Consider the following 20,872-nt stretch of genomic DNA (forward strand, 5'->3'; position numbering starts at 1 on the left):
AAAGCCTTCCCAGAAGAGTGGAGGCTGTTATAGTAGTGAAGGGGGGGACCAACTCCATATTAATGCCCATGATTTTGGAATGAGATGTTCAACGAGCGGGTGTCCACATACTTTTGGTTATGTAGTGTAGGTATCTATGGATGGAGGAGGGAGGGATGGATGGATGGAGAGGTAGCTGAGGAGAGATGGCGGTAGGTAGCTGAGGATCAATCAAATCCCCTGCTGGTGTTTATCGAGACTATTGGTCTCCAGGGGCAACCACTAGGCCAAGGAGCTTTTAGCCAATCGGACTAGACACATACGCGTGCTCACGCACACACACACACCGGGTGGGTCAGTGTAGGAACGTGCCTGGCTCTCGCCTGTGTGTGTTACAGGACTGTAGTAACATGCTACTAACTGCCCATCAGCTGAACTGGTCATTCTAACAGCTCTGTTCAGTAAGTCCTGGTTTATCACACACTGTGGTGTCACACACAGACTTCACTAAATCTATTCTCCAAAACTGTCTTCCTGCTGTTTTACCCAGGCCCATATTTACTTTATATTTCCTTTCATCCCCGCCGTCTCACAGCAACTCTCGCTCTCTGTCACACAGACACACACAGACACGCACACCCTGAGGAGCGAGGAGGTAGGTACTGTAAACTGATAGAGATGTGTAATGGTGTAGATCACAGCGGACGGACGGACGGACATCTAGACGGACATCTAGACGGACATACAGACTTGACGGATTGACATCTAGATAGATAGACCTCTTCTCTGTCTATGAGAGAAGAAATAGACAGGAGGATCTACCAAGCATCTACACACACACACACACACACACACACACCTGTGTCGTCCCCTAGGGAGATGAGTGGTTGCATGGAGAGAGGAGGGGGAGAGAGGAGGAAGGATGGAAGAGAGGGAGGAAGAGGCGATGGGAGGAAGGAAGGAAGGAAAGAAGAGAGGAGGGAGGGAGGGACATCTAGATAGATAGAGGGAAACGGTGTCATGTTAACTAGAGAGAGAGGGAAACGGTGTCATGTTAACTAGAGAGAGAGGGAAACGGTGTCATGTTAACTAGAGAGAGAGGGAAACGGTGTCATGTTAACTAGAGAGAGAGGGAAACGGTGTCATGTTAACTAGAGAGAGAGAGGGAAACGGTGTCATGTTAACTAGGGAGAGAGAGTGAAACGGTGTCATGTTAACTAGGGAGAGAGAGGGAAACGGTGTCATGTTAACTAGGGAGAGAGAGGGAAATGATGTCATGTTAACTAAGGAGAGAGAGGGAAACGGTGTCATGTTAACTAAGGAGAGAGGGAAACGGTGTCATGTTAACTAGGGAGAGAGAGGGAAACGGTGTCATGTTAACTAAGGAGAGAGAGGGAAACGGTGTCATGTTAACTAAGGAGAGAGAGGGAAACGGTGTCATGTTAACTAGGGAGAGAGGGAAACGGTGTCATGTTAACTAGGGAGAGAGAGAAACTGTGTCATGTTAACTAAGGAGAGAGAGGGAAACGGTGTCATGTTAACTAGGGAGAGAGAGGGAAACGGTGTCATGTTAACTAGGGAGAGAGAGGGAAACGGTGTCATGTTAACTAAGGAGAGAGAGGGAAACGGTGTCGTGTTAACTAAGGAGAGAGAGGGAAACGGTGTCATGTTAACTAGGGAGAGCGGGGGAAACGGTGAACTGCAGCTAGAAGACAGAGAGAGAGGGAAACGGTGAACTGCAGCTAGAAGACCGAGAGAGAGGGAAACGGTGAACTGCAGCTAGAAGACAGAGAGAGAGGGAAACGGTGAACTGCAGCTAGAAGACAGAGAGAGAGGGAAACAGTGAACTGCAGCTAGAAGACAGAGAGATAGGGAAACGGTGAACTGCAGCTAGAAGACAGAGAGAGAGGGAAACGGTGAACTGCAGCTAGAAGACAGAGAGAGGGAAACGGTGAACTGCAGCTAGAAGACAGAGAGAGAGGGAAACGGTGAACTGCAGCTAGAAGACAGAGAGAGAGGGAAACGGTGAACAGCAGCTAGAAGACAGAGAGAGAGGGAAACGGTGAACTGCAGCTAGAAGACAGAGAGAGAGGAGAGGAAACTGCAGGCGGAAAGAGAAAAAAAGGCAGAGATTTACATTTTGCTGGTTTGTTTTCAGATAGTGGGAGATTCACCCAGAATCAGAGAGGAGGAGGAGGAAGGAAAGAACAGAGGAAGCTTCTACTTGTTCTCTTACATTGTGTGGCAGGTGTCCTCAGAGAGGGAGAGAGAGAGACCAGTCCGTTAGGTGTAATTGTGCTGTGTTCGTCCTCCATTTCACCAGTGTAACTTCAGCAAGGAATTCAAAAGGCCTCGAGAGGACGAGTGCAGGTATCTTTGGACGGAACAGCAGGATATTGTCTTGTGTTTGCAGGTTTTAGTAGAAATCCCTCCAGAAGCTCCAATTTCCTTCTGAATCCCCTCATTTTCTTCCCTCTCTCTCTCCCTCTGATCTGTTTTCCCTCTCTCTCTCCCTCTGATCTGTTTTCCCTCTCTCTCTCCCTCTGATCTGTTTTCCCTCTCTCTCTCCCTCTGATCTGTTTTCCCTCTCTCCCTCTGATCTGTTTTCTCTCTCTCTCTCTCTGTGTGATCCTTCTCCCTCTCCTAGCAGGTGATAAAGGACAGAGGTGGTATAATCTTTGTTCTAAATTACGAGCCAGGCAGGTTGAGAACAGGGGTAAGGGAAGCATTAATTGCCTCCGTGTGCGTGTCCACGTGTCCACGTGCTAGCACGCTTTAGCATGTTTTGTCTTGTCATATCCGGTGTCAACATTCAGTATGTGCCTTAAACCGCTGCGCTCCTGAGTGGGAGTGGGCTCCCGAGTAGCCTATAAGCTCCAGAGTGTCTAAGGCACTGCATCTCAGTGCTAGAGGCGTCGCTACAGACCCTGGTTCGATTCCAGGCTGTATCACATCCGGCCGTGATAGGGGGTCCCATAGGACGGCACATAACACCGTCGTCTGGGTTTCGGCCGGGGGGGAAGGCCATCATCGTAAATAAGAATTTGTTCTTAGCTGACTTGCCTGGTTAAATAAAGGGTTAAATAAATAAAAATATATGTAATGTTATTAAAGCCAGTCCTTCCCTGCAGTGTTTTCTGTAGATAAATCACTGAGGACCCCTAGTGGTGATGACTGGTCACTGACATCTAGAGAGGCAGAGAGTACATCCCAATAATCTCACCTTTCTTCCCAAAGTGTCCACTTCACTGATTTGAAAGGAAAAGACTGGTAATAACAAAAATGATGGTCCTACTAAACCAATCCATTGCTTTGAAATGTGTGGTACTTCAGGAGAAAGTGTTCGGTATGTCATGTTGTGTTGAAGCCAGACTCCATCTCTTGATCTCTGTAGCAGCTGAGGACCCCTAGTGGTGAGGATTGGTCACTGACAGAGGTGTTTGGAAGAGCAGGGGGGTGTATTCATTAGTACACCGTATAAAAAACATTTTGTAACGGAAATATACAGTACCAGTCAAAAGTTTACAGGCCAACTTATTCCAGGGTTTTTCTTTATTTTTATAATTTTTTACATTGTAGAATAATAGTGATGACATCAAAACTATGAAATAACACATATGGAATCATGTAGTAACTAAAAAAGTGTTAAATAAATCAAAATATAGTTTAGATTCTTCAAAGTAGCCTTGATGACAGCTTTGCACACTCTTAGCATTCTCTCAACCAGCTTCATGGGGTAGTCACCTGGAATGCATTTCAATTAACAGGTGTGCCTTGTTAAAATATAATTTGTGGAATTTATTTCCTTAATGCGTTTGAGCCAATCAGTTGTATTGTGACAAGGTAGGGGTGGTATACAGAAGATAGCCCTATTTGGTAAAAGACCATGTCCATATTATGGCAAGAACAGCTCAAGTAAGCAAAGAGAAACGACAGTCCATTACTTTAAGACATGAAGGTCAGTCAATAAGGAACATTTCAAGAACTTTGAAAGTTTCTTCAAGTGCAGTCGCATAAACCATCAAGGTCTATGATGAATCTCTCTCTCACAGGAAAGGAAGACCCAGAGTTACCTCTGCTGCAGAGGATAAGTTCATTAGAGTTACCTGTCTCTCATGAGGACCATCACAGGAAAGGAAGACCCAGAGTTACCTCTGCTGCAGAGGATAAGTTCATTAGAGTTACCTGTCTCTCATGAGGACCACCACAGGAAAGGAAGTTACCTCTGCTGCAGAGAATACGTTCAATAGAGTTAACTGGCTCTCATGAGGTCCACCACAGGAAAGGAAGACCCAGAGTTACCTCTGCTGTAGAGGATAAGTTCATTAGAGTTAACTGTCTCTCTTGAGGACCGCCACAGGAAAGGAAGACCCAGAGTTACCTCTGCTGCAGAGGATAAGTTCATTAGAGTTACCTCTGCTGCAGAGGATACATTCATTAGAGTTACCCGTCTCTCATGAGGACCGCCACAGGAAAGGATGACCCAGAGTTACCTCTGCTGCAGAGGATAAGTTCATTAGAGTTACCAGCCTCAGATTGCAGCCCAAATAAATGCTTCACAGAGTTCAAGTAACAGACACATCTCAACATCAACTGTTCAGAGGAGACTGTGTGAATCAGGCCTTCATGGTTGAATTGCTGCATAGAAACGACTACTAAAGAACACCAATAAGAAGGGACTTTCTTGGGTCAAGAAACACGAGCAACGAACAATAGACTGGTGGAAATCTGTCCTTTGGTCTGATGAAACCAAATATATTAATATAATATTTTTGGTTCCAACCGCCAGGTCTTTGTGAGACGTGGTGTGGGAGAACGGATGATCTCCGCATGTGTGGTTCCCACCGTGAAGCGTGGAGGTGTGATTGTGTGGGGGTGCTTTGCTGGTGACACTGTCAGTGATTTATTTAGAATTGAAGGCACACTTAACCAGCATGGCTACCACAGCATTCTGCAGCGATACGCCATCCCATCTGGTTTGCGCTTAGTGGGACTATCATTTGTTTTTCAACAGGACAATGACCCAACACACCTCCAGGCTGTGTAAGGTCTATTTGACCAAGGAGAGTGATGGAGTACTGCATCAGATGACCTGGTCTCAACATTAACCTGACCTCAACCCAATTGAGATGGTTTGGGATGAGTTGGACTGCAGAGTGAAGGAACAGCAGCCAACAAGTGCTCAGCATATGTGGGAACTCCTTCAAACTGTTGTAAAAGCATTCCAGGTGAAGCTGGTTGAGAGAATTCCATTAGTGTGCAAAGCTGTCATCAAGGCAAAGGGTGGCTACTTTGAAGAATCTAAAATATGTCTTGTTTAACACAATTCTGGTTACTACATGATTCCATATGTGTTATTTCATAGTTCTGATGTCTTCACTATTATTCTACAATGTAGAAAATAGTCAAAGTAAAGAAAAACCCTTGAATGAATAGGTGTCTCCAAACTTTTGACTGGTACAGTGTATTTGTCTCCCAGTCTCTCTGTGGTAGGTATAACCCCTGTCTCTGTCTCTGTGGTAGGTATAACCCCTGTCTCTGTCTCTCTGTGGTAGGTATAACCCCTGTCTCTGTCTCTCTGTGGTAGGTATAACCCCTGTCTCTGTGGTAGGTATAACCCCTGTCTCTGTGGTAGGTATAACCCTTGTCTCTGTCTATGTGGTAGGTAGAACCCGTGTCTCTGTGGTAGGTAGAACCCGTGTCTCTGTGGTAGGTATAACCCCTGTCTCTGTCTCTGTGGTAGGTAAACCCTGTCTCTGTGGTAGGTATAACCCCTGTCTCTGTGGTAGGTATAACCCCTGTCTCTGTGGTAGGTATAACCCCTGTCTCTGTGGTAGGTATAACCCCTGTCTCTGGTGGTAGGTATAACCCCTGTCTCTGTAGTAGGTATAACCCCTGTCTCTGTGGTAGGTATAACCCCTGTCTCTGTCTCTGTGGTAGGTATAACCCCTGTCTCTGTGGTAGGTATAACCCCTGTCTCTGTGGTAGGTATAACCCCTGTCTCTGTGGTAGGTATAACCCCTGTCTCTGTAGTAGGTATAACCCCTGTCTCTGTGGTAGGTATAACCCCTGTCTCTGTCTCTGTGGTAGGTATAACCCCTGTCTCTGTGGTAGGTATAACCCCTGTCTCTGTGGTAGGTATAACCCCTGTCTCTGTGGTAGGTATAACCCCTGTCTCTGTGGTAGGTATAACCCCTGTCTCTGTCTCTGTGGTAGGTATAACCCCTGTCTCTGTGGTAGGTATAACCCCTGTCTCTGTCTCTGTGGTAGGTATAACCCCTGTCTCTGTGGTAGGTATAACCCCTGTCTCTGGCTCTGTGATAGGTAAACCCTGTCTGTGACTGACTACCTAGCTATGAATGGGATATTATACACTGCTCAAAAAAATAAAGGGAACACTTAAACAACACAATGTAACTCCAAGTCAATCACACTTCTGTGAAATCAAACTGTCCACTTAGGAAGCAACACTGATTGACAATACACTTCACATGCTGTTGTGCAAATGGAATAGACAACAGGTGGAAATTATAGGCATTTAGCAAGACACCCCCAATAAAGGAGTGGTTCTGCAGGTGGTGACCACAGACCACTTCTCAGTTCCTATGCTTCCTGGCTGGTGTTTTGGTCACTTTTGAATGCTGGCGGTGCTTTCACTCTAGTGGTAGCATGAGACTGAGTCTACAACCCACACAAGTGGCTCAGGTAGTGCAGCTCATCCAGGATGACACATCATTGCGAGCTGTGGCAAGAAGGTTTGCTGTGTCTGTCAGCGTAGTGTCCAGAGCATGGAGGCGCTACCAGGAGGCCAGTACATCAGGAGACGTGGAGGAGGCCAACAACCCAGCAGCAGGACTGCTACCTCCGCCTTTGTGCAAGGAGGAGCAGGAGGAGCACTGCCAGAGCCCTGCAAAATGACCTCCAGCAGGCCACAAATGTGCATGTGTCTGCTCAAACGGTCAGAAACAGACTCCATGAGGGTGGTATGAGGGCCCGACGTCCACAGGTGGGGGTTGTGCTTACAGCCCAACACCGTGCAGGATGTTTGGCAAATTCGCCACTGGCGCCCTGTGCTCTTCACAGATTAAAGCAGGTTCACACATGTGACAAACGTGACAGTCTGGAGACGCCGTGGAGAACGTTCTGCTGCCTGCAACATCCTCCAGCATGACTGGTTTGACGGTGGGTCAGTCATGGGGTGAGGTGGCATTTCTTTGGGGGGCCGCACAGCCCTCCATGTGCTCGCCAGAGGTAGCCTGACTGCCATTAGGTACCGAGATGAGATCCTCAGACCCCTTGTGAGATAATATGCTGGTGCGGTTGGCCCTGGGTTCCTCCTAATGCAAGACCATGCTAGACCTCATGTGGCTGGAGTGTGTCAGCAGTTCCTGCAAGAGGAAGGCATTGATGCTATGGACTGGCCCGCCCGTTCCCCAGACCTGAATCCAATTGAGCACATCTGGGACATCATGTCTCGCTCCATCCACCAACGCCACGTTGCACCAGAGACTGTCCAGGAGTTGGTGGATGCTTTAGTCCAGGTCTGGGAGGTGATCCCTCAGGAGACTCAGGAGAGTCTATATACATTGTGTGCAAAAGGCATGAGGAGGTAGGCGAATAATTACAATTTTGCAGATTAACACTGGAGTGATAAATGATCAGATGGTCATGTACAGGTAGAGATATTGGTGTGCAAAAGATCAGAAAAGTAAATAAATAAAAACAGTATGGGGATGAGGTAGGTAAATTGGGTGGGCTATTTACCGATAGACTATGTACAGCTGCAGTGATCGGTTAGCTGCTCAGATAGCAGATGTTTAAAGTTGGTGAGGGAGATAAGTCTCCAACTTCAGCGATTTTTGCAATTCGTTCCAGTCACAGGCAGCAGAGAACTGGAACGAAAGGCGACCAAATGAGGTGTTGGCTTTAGGGATGATCAGTGAGATACACCTGCTGGAGTGCGTGCTACGGGTGGGTGTTGCCATCGTGACCAGTGAACTGAGATAAGGCGGAGCTTTACCTAGCATGGACTTGTAGATGACCTGGAGCCAGTGGGTCTGGCGACGAATATGTAGCGAGGGCCAGCCGACTAGAGCATACAGGTCGCAATGGTGGGTGGTATAAGGTGCTTTAGTAACAAAATGGATGACACTGTGATAAACTGCATCCAGTTTGCTGAGTAGAGTATTGGAAGCTATTTTATAGATGACATCGCCGAAGTCGAGGATCGGTAGGATAGTCAGTTTTACTAGGGTAAGTTTGGTGGCGTGAGTGAAGGAGGCTTTGTTGCGGAATAGAAAGCCGACTCTAGATTTGATTTTAGATTGGAGATGTTTGATATGAGTCTGGAAGGAGAGTTTACTGTCTAGCCAGACACCTAGGTACTTATAGATGTCCACATATTCTAGGTCGGAACCATCCAGGGTGGTGATGCTAGTCAGGCGTGCGGGTGCAGGCAGCGAACGGTTGAAAAGCATGCATTTGGTTTTACTAGCGTTTGAGAGCAGTTGGAGGCCACAGAAGGAGTGTTGTATGGCATTGAAGCTCGTTTGGAGGTTAGATAGCACAGTGTCCAAGGACGGGCCGGAAGTATACAGAATGGTGTCGTCTGCTTAGAGGTGGATCAGGGAATCGCCCGCAGCAAGAGCAACATCATTGATATATACAGAGAAAAGAATCGGCCCAAGAATTGAACCCTGTGGCACCCCCATAGAGACTGCCAGAGGACCGGACAGCATGCCCTCCGGTTTGACACACTGAACTCTGTCTGCAAAGTAATTGGTGAACCGGGCAAGGCAGTCATCAGAAAAATCGAGGCTACTGAGTCTGCCGATAAGAATATGGTGATTGACAGAGTCAAAAGCCTTGGCAAGGTCGATGAAGACGGCTGCACAGTACTGTCTTTTATCGATGGCTATATCCCACCCTCCATCTCTCCCTCCCTCCATCCTTATATCCCTCCCACCCTCCATCTCTCCCTCCCTCCATCTCTCCCACCCTCCCTCCCTCCATCTCTCCCTCCATCCATCTCTCCCTCCATCCATCTCTCCCTCCCTCCATCTCTCCCTCCCTCCATCTCTCCCTCCCTCCATCTCTCCCTCCCTCCATCTCTCCCTCCCTCCATCTCTCCCTCCCTCCATCTCTCCCACCCTCTATCCCTCCATCTCTCCCACCCTCCATCGCTCCCACCCTCCATCTCTCCCACCCTCCATCTCTCCATCTCTCCCACCCTCTATCCCTCCATGTCTCCCACCCTCTATCCCTCCATGTCTCCCACCCTCCATCTCTCCATCTCTCCCACCCTCCATCTCTCCCACCCACCCTCTATCCTTCCTTAACCCCCCTCAGATATCGTATCAAGCTGGACAGCGATGCTGAGCAGTATGGGGGACATGGTCGACTGGACACAGACACAGAGTTCTTCACCGAACAGGAACCATTTAAAGGCGTGAACGACCAATGGCAGCCACACTCTTTGAAGGTAGGCTACAGTACCGCTGGGTGGGTAGGCTACAGGGTAGGCTACAGGGTAGGATGCAGGGTAGGCTACAGGGTAGGCTACAGTACCTACCGCTGGGTGGGTAGGATACAGTACCGCTGGGTGGGTAGGATACAGTACCGCTGGGTGGGTAGGATACAGGGTAGGATACAGTACCGCTGGGTGGGTAGGATACAGTACCGCTGGGTGGGTAGGAAACAGGGTAGGATACAGTACCGCTGGGTGGGTAGGATACAGGGTAGGATACAGTACCGCTGGGTGGGTAGGATACAGGGTAGGCTACAGTACCGCTGGGTGGGTAGGATACAGGGTAGGATGCAGTACCGCTGGGTGGGTAGGATAAAGGGTAGGGTACAGTACCGCTGGGTGGGTAGGATACAGTACCGCTGGGTGGGTAGGATACAGGGTAGGCTACAGTACCGCTGGGTGGGTAGGATAAAGGGTAAGATACAGTACCGCTGGGTGGGTAGGATACAGGGTAGGCTACAGGGTAGGATGCAGGGTAGGCTACAGGGTAGGCTACAGTACCTACCGCTGGGTGGGTAGGATACAGTACCGCTGGGTGGGTAGGATACAGTACCGCTGGGTGGGTAGGATACAGGGTAGGATACAGTACCGCTGGGTGGGTAGGATACAGTACCGCTGGGTGGGTAGGAAACAGGGTAGGATACAGTACCGCTGGGTGGGTAGGATACAGGGTAGGATACAGTACCGCTGGGTGGGTAGAATACAGGGTAGGCTACAGTACCGCTGGGTGGGTAGGATACAGGGTAGGATGCAGTACCGCTGGGTGGGTAGGATAAAGGGTAGGGTACAGTACCGCTGGGTGGGTAGGATACAGTACCGCTGGGTGGGTAGGATACAGGGTAGGCTACAGTACCGCTGGGTGGGTAGGATAAAGGGTAAGATACAGTACCGCTGGGTGGGTAGGATACAGGGTAGGGTACAGTACCGCTGGGTGGGTAGGATACAGGATAGGGTACAGTACCGCTGGGAGGGTAGGATACAGTACCGCTGGGTGGGTAGGATACAGGGTAGGCTACAGTACCGCTGGGTGGGTAGGATACAGGGTAGGATACAGTACCGCTGGGTGGGTAGGATACAGGGTAGGGTAAAGTACCGCTGGGTGGGTAGGATACAGGGTAGGCTACAGTACCGCTGGGTGGGTAGGATAAAGGGTAGGGTACAGTACCGCTGGGTGGGTAGGATACAGGGTAGGGTACAGTACCGCTGGGTGGGTAGGATAAGGGTAGGGTAAAGTACCGTTGGGTGGGTAGGATAAAGGGTAGGGTACAGTACCGCTGGGTGGGTAGGATACAGTACCGCTGGGTGGGTAGGATACAGTACCGCTGGGTGGGTAGGATACAGTACCGCTGGGTGGGTAGGATACAGTACCGCTGGGTGGGTAGGATACAGGGTAGGCTACAGTACCACTGGGTGGGTAGGATACAGGGTAAGCTACAGTACCGCTGGGTGGGTAGGATACAGGGTAGGATACAGTACCGCTGGGTCGGTAGGATACAGGGTAGGCTACAGTACCGTTGGGTGGGTAGGATACAGGGTAGGATACAGTACCGCTGGGTGGGTAGGATACAGTACCGCTGGGTGGGTAGGATACAGGGTAGGATACAGTACCGCTGGGTGGGTAGGATACAGTACCGCTGGGTGGGTAGGATACAGTACCGCTGGGTGGGTAGGATACAGGGTAGGATACAGTACCGCTGGGTGGGTAGGATACAGTACCGCTGGGTGGGTAGGATACAGGGTAGGATACAGTACCGCTAGGTGGGTAGGCTACAGTACCGCTGGGTGGGTAGGATACAGTACCGCTGGGTGGGTAGGCTACAGTACCGTTGGGTGGGTAGGATACAGTACCGCTGGGTGGGTAGGATACAGTACCGCTGGGTGGGTAGGATACAGGGTAGGCTACAGTACCGTTGGGTGGGTAGGATACAGGGTAGGATACAGTACCGCTGGGTGGGTAGGCTACAGTACCGCTGGGTGGGTAGGATAAAGGGTAGGCTACAGTACCGCTGGGTGGATAGGATAAAGGGTAGGCTACAGTACCGCTGGGTGGGTAGGATAAAGGGTAGGATACAGTACCGCTGGGTGGGTAGGATAAAGGGTAGGATACAGTACCGCTGGGTGGGTAGGATACAGTACCGCTGGGTGGGTGTTGGGTCCAAGTCGGTTCCTCTGCAGCCCCTGTATGATTCTGCTTTGCTTCATCCACTTTTGAAAATGTGCAGAGCTTTTTACCCATGTTGTTGGCAGAGGCAGGTTGTGGCAGACGCACATACAAACACACACACACACACACATCTTATCTTATAAAATAAAGGTAGTGTCCTGCTAACACTGAATATGCAGTTTCTGCTCCCAATTACTGTCATTCTCTCCTCTGTCTTTCTCTCTCGCTCTCTCTTTGGTTCTCTCTCTTTCTCTCTGGCTCTCGCTCTCTCTGGCTCTCGCTCTCTCTGGCTCTCGCTCTCTCTGGCTCTCGCTCTCTCTGGCTCTCGCTCTCTCTGGCTCTCGCCCTCTCTGGCTTTCACTCTCTCTCTCTCTGGCTCTCTCTGGCTCTCTCTGGCTCTGGCTCTCTCTGGCTCTGGCTCTCTCGCTCTGGCTCTCTCTCTCTCTGGCTCTCTCTCTCGCTCTGTCTCTCTCTCTCTGGCTCTCGCTCTGGCTCTCTGGCTCTCTCAATTCAATTCAAGGGACTTTATTGGCATGGGAAACATGTTAACATTGCCAAAGCAAGTGAAGTAGATAATAAACAAAGTGAAATAAATGACATTTACACTTACAGAAGTTCCAAAAGAATACAGACATTACAAATGTCATATATATATATCTAGGGCCTACGGCTGCCTTTCTCAATAGCAAGGCTATGCTCACTGAGTCTGTACATAGTCAAAGCTTTCCTTAAGTTTGGGTCAGTCACAGTGGTCAGGTATTCTGCCGCTGTGTACTCTCTGTTTAGGGTCAGTCACAGTGGTCAGGTATTCTACCACTGTGTACTCTCTGTTTAGGGTCAGTCACAGTGGTCAGGTACTCTGCCACTGTGTACTCTCTGTTTAGGGTCAGTCACAGTGGTCAGGTATTCTGCCACTGTGTACTCTCTGTTTAGGGCCATTAGCATTCTAGTTTGCTCTGTTTTTGTTAATTCTTTCCAATGTGTCAAGTAATTATCTTTTTGTTTTCTCATGATCTGGTTGGGTCTAATTGTGTTGCTGTCCTGGGGCTCTGTGGGGTGTGTTTAGGTTTGTGAACAGAGCCCCAGGACCAGCTTGCTTAGGGGACTCTTCTCCAGGTTCATCTCTCTGTAGGTGATGGCTTTGTTATGGAAGGTTTGGGAATCGCTTCCTTTTAGGTTGTTGTAGAATTGAATGGCTCTTTTCAATTAGTGGGTATCGGCCTAATTCTGCTCTGCATGCATTATTTGGTGTTTTACGTTGTACACTGAGGATATTTTTGCAGAATTCTGCATGCAGAGTCTCAATTTGGTGTTTGTCCCATTTTGTGAAACACTTGGTTGGTGAGCGGACCCCAGACCTCACAACCATAAAGGCTTCTATAACTGATTCAAGTATTTTTAGTCAGATCCTAATTGGTATGTTGAATTTTATGTTCCTTTTGATGGCATAGAAGGCCCTTCTTGCCTTGTCTCTCAGATCGTTCACAGCTTATTTAATTAAATTTTTTTAACCTTTATTTAACTAGGTCAATTAAGAACAAATATTTATTTACAAAGATGGCCGAACCCGGACGACGCTGGGCAAATTGTGCACCGCCCCAATCACAGCCGGTTTGTGATACAGCCTGGATTCGAACCAGGGACTGTAGTGTTGCCTCTACCACTGCGATGCAGTGCCTTAGACCGCTACTCGGGAGTTACCGTGGCGCTGATGTTTAGGCCAGTTTTTTGTGTGCTCTAGGGCAACGGTATCTTGATGGAATTTGTATTTGTGGTCCTGGAGACTGGACCTTTTTTGGAACACCATTATTTTTGGTCTTACTGAGATTTACTGTCAGGGCCCAGGTCTGGCAGAATCTGTGCAGAAGATCTAGGTGCTGCTGTAGGCCCTAATTGGTTGGTGACAGAAGCACCAGATCATCAGCAAACAGCAGACGTTTGTCTTAAGATTTTAGTAGGGTGAGGGTGCTGCAGACTGCCCTCGCCAAGTCGTTGACATTTTCAATTGAAGTCGTAAGTTTACATACACTTAGGTTGGAGTCATAAACTCATTTTTCAACCACTCCACACATCTTGTTAACAAACTATAGTTTTGGCAAGTCAGTTAGGACATCTACTTTGTGCGTGACACAAGTAATTTTTCCAACAACATAATTTCACTTATAATTCACTGTATCACAATTCCAGTGGGTCAGAAGTTTACATACACAAGTCGACTGTGCCTTTAAACAGCCTGAAACATTCCAGAAAATGATGTCATGGCTTTAGAAGCTTCTGATAGGCTAATTGACGTCATTTGAAGGTGTACCTGTGGATGTATTTCAAGGCCTACCTTCAAACTCAGTGCCTCCTTGCTTGACATCATGGGAAAATGAAAATAAATCAGCCAAGACCTCCACAAGTCTGTTTCATCCTTGGGAGCAATTTTCAAATGCCTGAAGGTACCATGTTCATCTGTACAAACAATAGTACGCAAGTATAAACACCATGGGACCACGCAGCCGTCATACCGCTCAGGAAGGAGGCACGTTCTGTCCCCTAGAGATGAACGTACGTTGGTGCGAAAAGTGCAAATGAATCCCAGAACAACAGCAAAGGACCTTGTGAAGATGCTGGAGAAAACAAGTACCAAGTATCTATATCCACAGTAAAACGAGTCCTATATCGACATAACCTGAAAGGCTGCTCAGCAAGGAAGAAGCCACTGCTCCAAAACCGCTATAAAAAAGCCAGACTACTGTTTGCAACTGCACATGGGGACAAAGATCGTACTTTTTGGAGAATTGTCCTCTGGTCTGATGAAACAAAAATAGAACTGTTTGGCTGTAATGACCATCGTTATGTTTGGAGGAAAAAGGGGGAGGCTTACAAGCCGAAGAACACCATCCCAACCGTGAAGCATGGGGGTGGCAGCATCATGTTGTGGGGGTGCTTTGCTGCAGGAGGGACTGGTGCACTTCACAAAATAGATGGCATAATGAGTAAGGAAAATTACGTGGATATATTGAGGCAACATTTCAAGACATCAGTGAGGAAGTTAAAGCTTGGTCACAAATGGGTCTTTCAAATGGACAATGACCCCAAGCATACTTCCAAAGTTGTGGCAAAATGGCTTAAGGACAACAAAGTGAAGGTATTGGATTGGCCATCACAAAGCCCTGACCTCAATCCTACAGAAAATCTGTGGGCAGAACTGAAAAAGTGTGTGTGAGCAAGGAGGCCTACAAACCTGACTCAGTTACACCAGCTCTGTCAGGAGGAATGGGCCAGAATTCACCCAATGTATTGTGGGAATCTTGTAGTAGGCTACCCGAAACGTTTGACCCAAGTTAAACAATTTAAAGGGCAATGCTACCAAATACTAATTGAGTGTATTTAAACTTCTGACCCACTGGGAATGTGATTAAAGAAATAAAAGCTGAAATAAATCATTCTCTCTGCTATTATTCTGACATTTCACATTCTTAAAATAAAGTGGTGATCCTAACTGACCTAAGACAGGGAACTTTTACGAGGATTAAATGTCAGGAATTGTGAGGAAAATGGTGAGAAACGGAGTTTAAATCTAGTAAACTTCCACCTTCAACTCTGTTGGAAAGAAATGTTTTGTTGTTGCCAATTTTATCCGTTTGTGTAGATTGATTTTTTAATGTCGTATGTTTTTCTGTCAACACCACTTTCCATCAATTTATAGCAGACCCTCATGCCAAATTGAGTCGTTGAAATCAACAAATCATGAGAAGACTTTCTTTGTTTTGGTTTGTTTGTTTGTCAATCAGGGTGTGCAGGGTGAATACGTGGTCTGTCGTACGGTAATTTGGTAAAAAGGCAATTTGACATATGCTCAGTACATTATTTTCACCGAAGAAATGTACAAGTCTGCTGTTAATGATAATGCAGAGGATTTTCTCAAGGTTGCTGTTGACGTATATCCCACAGTAGTTATTGGGGTCAAATTTGTCTCTACTTTTGTGGATTGAGGTGATCAGTCCTTGGTTCCAAATATTGGGGAGGAGCTAAGAATTATGTTGGAGTGTAGCCAATTGGAATTTGTGGTCTCTATATTTTATCATTTCATTGAGGATACCATCAACACCACAGGCCTTTTTGGGTTGGAGGGTTTGTATTTTGTCCTGTAGTTCATTCAATGTAATTGGAGAATCCAGTGGGTTCTGGAATCCAGTGTGTTCTGGAATCCAGTGGGTTCTGGTCTTTAATAGTTGATTCTAAGGTTGGTATTTGATCATGTATATGTTTTTGTTGCAACTTTTGGGGAATATTCCAGAGGTTAAAACTTCCCGTGGGAATATAACGGGATTTAAAGAAAATATATACAAATGAATATCAATACCATTTAAATGTAATGTTTCTTGCAATAGATATTAATAATAATTCATATTTATTTATTCATATGGAGACACACTTGATTGATACATAATTGCAAATGATTAAATCCTTCCAATATATATATTTTTTTAACAATTTAGTTACTAATTGAACTTTAATTAAATGAGCTGACTCTTCACATGGGATGATTTCACTGAACCACAAAAGAAAGAGAATATTGAATGATCCCCAATGATCAATCGCATCTCCCAAAACCTTTTCAACACCTATAAAAATGATAGTCTAGAAACTAAAGCATTGGTTGTCTTCCTCTCAGGCTTCCATGTCTTCTCCCTCCACCTTCTCAATGTCCACCTCTTGAACATCAGACTCTGAGGCCTCATCTTCACTGTCACTGTCCAACCTTGTTGAGGATGGCTCGATGTCAGGCTCAAAAAGCCTCAGTATTGCGTGCTTTGGTGTGTGTGTTCCCAAACAAGGACCAGTTGCGCTCTGAGGAGGCTGATGTTGGTGGGATTTGGAGGATGATGGAGGCAACAGGGGAAAGAGCCTCAGATCCACAAAGTCCCTTCCACCAGGTGGCTGATAAGATATGTTGACACCACTGCCAAATTGCATCTCCATCCCAAAGCCCTGCCAAGAACCTTGCCCTCATCCAGGTCAAGGTGGTGAGACACGGTAGTGTTGACGCCATAGGCCTTGTTGATCTCTGCAACAGACAGGATGCTCTTGCCAGCATACTTGGGGTCCAACATGTGTACACTGCGACGCAGAAGTCTTCATGCTTTTTGATGTATTTCAGAACTGCAGTTTCCTCTGCTTGGAGCAACAGTGAAGTGGGCAGGGCAGTACGGATTTCTTCTCTTACATCTACAAGCAGAGTCTGAACATCAGACAGGATGGCATTGTCTCCCTCAATCCTTGCAACGGCTACTGCTATAGGTTTCAGGAGTTTCAGGCTGTTTACCACTCCCTCCCGAAATACATCATCCAGGAGGATCCTCTTGATGGGGCTGTCCATATCGGCAGACTGTGATATGGCCATTTCTTGGTGAGACTCGTTCCCCTCCAGGAATCAAACATGATAACAACACTTGTAACTTGATGAACCGTCACATACCTAACCATTTCCTTGGCTGTCTTGTGGATTGGTGGTATCCATTGTTTTCAGTGCCATGATTTCCTTGAGGAGCAGATTCAATGCATGAGTAGCACAGCATATGGATGTGATGTGAGGGTAGGACTCCTCCACTTTAGACCAAGCAGCCTTCATATGTTCGCAGTATTGTCATGTCAGCAGTGCAAGGTCATCAGACTGCCTTCAGCTCATCTGCAATGTAGAGACCGGTGTGTCTGTTGAGGTGGACATGATGTACTTAATTATTCCTTGCCTAAGAACATTCAGCCACCTATCAGAGATGATTGCAATAGTCTGCTTTCTCTATAATTTGCTTGACCTTCACTTGAACTCTGTTGAACTCTGCATCCAGCAAATGAGTAGATAAAGCATGTCTGGTTGGAGGGGTGTCTGCTGGATGAAGAATGTTCAGAAATCTCTTCCAATACACATTGCCTGTGAGCATCAGAGGTGAACCAGTTGTACACACAGCTAGAGCAAGACATTCATCAGTATCTCTGACTACGTTCCTCCATTGAGTCAAAACAACTTCTGATTCTTGGAGGACCATGAGCTGTTGCTATCGATAAGGTGTCTGATTCATCATTTTCACCTTGATTAGAAGTAGAGGGACTTTTGTCAGAGCTGAGGGAACTTTATGCACTTGGCCAGATGATTCTGCATCTTTGTTGCATTCTTCACATATGATTTGGCACATTATTTGCAAATGTACAAAGCTTTTCCTTCTACATTAGCTGCAGTGAAATGTCTCCACACATCAGATAGTGCCCGTGGCATTTTCCTTTAAAGATTTGAAAACAACAAATACAATTCCATGTCCAGATAAATATTTAAGCAGTTAGATTAAACAACTCCTTTGTAAGATAAATGTTTTTAAATAAAATATGTATGGAAACAGGTGAAACAACACTCCTCAGCAGGCTCAACCAAACTAAAACACAACGTGGTAATAAAAACAAACGAGCAGAAATTGTTAACAAGTTAGAAATGATTTAAACACACTTTGCTGTAGGCTACTATTTGCTAGTTAACAAAAAGTGAAAATGTCTCCACACATCAGCCAAATATCCAAATCCATGTAAATCCAGATAAATAAACTCAGCAAAAAAAGTATTCTCAATGTCAACTGTGTTTATTTTCAGCAAACTTTACATGTATAAATATTTGTATGAACATAACATTTAACAACTGAGACATGAACTGAACAAGTTCCACAGACATGTGACTAACAGAAATGGAATAATGTGTCCCTGAACAAAAGGGGGGTCAAAATCAAAAGTAACAGTCAGTATCTGGTGTGGCCACCAGCTGCATTAAGTACTGCAGTGCATCTCCTCCTCATGGACTGCACCACATTTGCCAGTTCTTGCTGTGAGATGTTACCCCACTCTTTCATCGTGTCTTAACAGCTGACAGCATATTATAACTTGTCGTATGTCCTAATACCTGTCAAGTAAAGTGTTACTGAAATAATACTGCAAAAAATATAGATATAGATAAACTCTCTTGATAAACTGTCTACAGTTTATAATGAGGTATTCTAACTCGGGTGAGCAAAACCTCGAGACTTCCTTAATTTGAGATCACGCACCAGCTGTTGTCAACAGAGAGACACACCTCTTCCCCGTTAGTCTTATCCGAGGCTGCCGCTCGGTCCTGACGATGCACAGAAAAGCCAGCGAGATGTATATTATTCATGTCCTTGTTCATCCACGACTCTGAGAAACAGGATATTACAGTTGTTCAGGTCTCGTTGATAGGATCGTCTCCAACGGAGCTCATCCAGTTTATTCTCCTGTGATTGTATGTTCGCCAATAGAAATGAGGGTAGAGGTAGTTTATTTACTCATGGACGTTGTCTGGTCGTCTGGCCAACGTAGTCAGGTCGTCTGGCCAACGTAGTCAGGTCGTCTGGCCAACGTAGTCTGGTCGTCTGGCCAACGTAGTCTGGTCGTCTGGCCAACGTAGTCTGGTCGTCTGGCCAATGTAGTCTGGTCGTCTGGCCAACGTAGTCTGGTCGTCTGGCCAACGTAGTCTGGTTGTCTGGTCAACGTAGTCTGGTCGTCTGGCCAATGTAGTCTGGCCAATGTAGTCTGGTCGTCTGGTCAAAGTCTGGCCAACGTAGTCTGGTAGTCTGGTCAACGTAGTCTGGTCGTCTGGTCAAAATAGTCTGGTAGTCTGGCCAATGTAGTCTGGCCAACGTAATCTGGTAGTCTGGCCAATGTGGTCTGTGGGGATGTGGAGTAAAGGGGATGGAGAAGAGAGGGGGGTGTGAAGGTGTTCAGTCCCAGACAGTGGGCTGTTCCCCTTCCCTGTGTGTGTGTGTGTGTGTGAGTTGATTGTTAATGGTTGTCAGGCCTCTTTCCTCTGGTGATCCCCAGGAACGGTTCCACTGTGGAATCTTGGATGATCAACAATGTATTACAGAACTCCTAACAGCACAGTATGATTTTCTTATCCTCCTTTCTCTCTGTCTCCCTTTCTGTCCCTCTTGCTCTCTCTCTCTGTCCCCCTTTCTGTCCCTCTTGCTCTCTCTCTCTCTCGGTCACTCACTCTGTCTCTCTCTCTCCTCTCTCTCTCTGTCTCCCTTTCTGTCCCTCTTGCTCTCTCTCTCCCTTTCTGTCCCTCTCTCTCTCTGTCGCTCACTCTCTGTCCCTCTCTCTCTCTGTCCCTCTCTCTGTCCCTCTCTCTCAGATCTACATTCCCTGCCGGACAGCGCTGGTTCTGGCCAATGAGGAGCTAGATTACTGTTACTAAGGAAGAGGGGTTGAGGGCTCCTGGTCGTTGGATGTGTCCCGTAATAACCTGATACCACCAGAGGGGAGAGGATATCGATCAGAAAGACCTACTGTACACGTACACACACACACTGAATCATTGTGTTGCATGTTCAGCTAGTCTAGAACGAAATAGTTTGCAGAGGCACCGGCTGACTTTTTCACTGCAGTTTAATAGACCTCGTCTTCCACACACAGAAAGTCAAGGCCATTGTAGTTATATCTGATATTAGTTTTACACAAGTTGACTTCAGCCTTATAAGAAAGGGACACGGAGTCAGATTTATGTTACAGACTTTCTATGTGTTAGTTTATAATACACTATTTATTGTGTTTTGAACGCTGTTTGTGCAGTAGAAACACGATGGGATCTGTCTCAATGGCACCCGATTCCGGTCAACTGTAGAGCGCTATGTAGGGACACAGGGAGGTATTTGGGCCCCTCTTTTTGTTTAATTGTCTGTTAGTTTACTTACTGTTTTAGGAGGACACAGAAACGCAGCTGTCCAAACAGTGTTTAGGGTAATAATCTGTTACTGTATTGTGAATGTCTTAGCAGTATATTACGTCAGACTGGGAATTTAAATAAAATAACTTGTACTGTGATAGATGAATAAGGATGTCTCTTTCTGATTCTTTACTGGTGATGATTTCAGAGCAGGAAGTACACTATTCATTTAAACTGATATCAGAGCAGGAAGTACACTATTCATTTAAACTAATGTCAGAGCAGGAAGTACACTATTCATTTAAACTAATGTCAGAACAGGAAGTACACTATTCATTTAAACTATCAGAACAGGAAGTACACTTCATTTAAACTGATGTCAGAACAGGAAGTACACTATTCATTTAAACTATCAGAGCAGGAAGTACACTTCATTTAAACTGATGTCAGAACAGGAAGTACACTATTCATTTAAACTATCAGAACAGGAAGT

The 20,872-nt window shown here is 46.5% G+C and overlaps 1 protein-coding gene across 1 annotated transcript in view; it reads left to right on the top strand.

Moving 5' to 3' along the window:
* Positions 1-20,548, top strand: part of gbe1a (glucan (1,4-alpha-), branching enzyme 1a) — a 187,415-nt gene extending 166,867 nt beyond the window's left edge. Inside the window, exons 15-16 of the mRNA XM_031809578.1 lie at positions 9,328-9,460; positions 19,849-20,548. Coding sequence (XP_031665438.1) covers positions 9,328-9,460; positions 19,849-19,911 — 196 coding nt within the window. The 3' untranslated portion in view covers positions 19,912-20,548. The remainder of the gene's footprint in view (positions 1-9,327; positions 9,461-19,848) is intronic.
* Positions 20,549-20,872: the final 324 nt, after the last annotated feature.

This window comes from Oncorhynchus kisutch, linkage group LG29 (assembly GCF_002021735.2).
Source record: "Oncorhynchus kisutch isolate 150728-3 linkage group LG29, Okis_V2, whole genome shotgun sequence".
In the NCBI taxonomy this organism is placed as follows: Eukaryota; Metazoa; Chordata; class Actinopteri; order Salmoniformes; family Salmonidae; genus Oncorhynchus; species Oncorhynchus kisutch.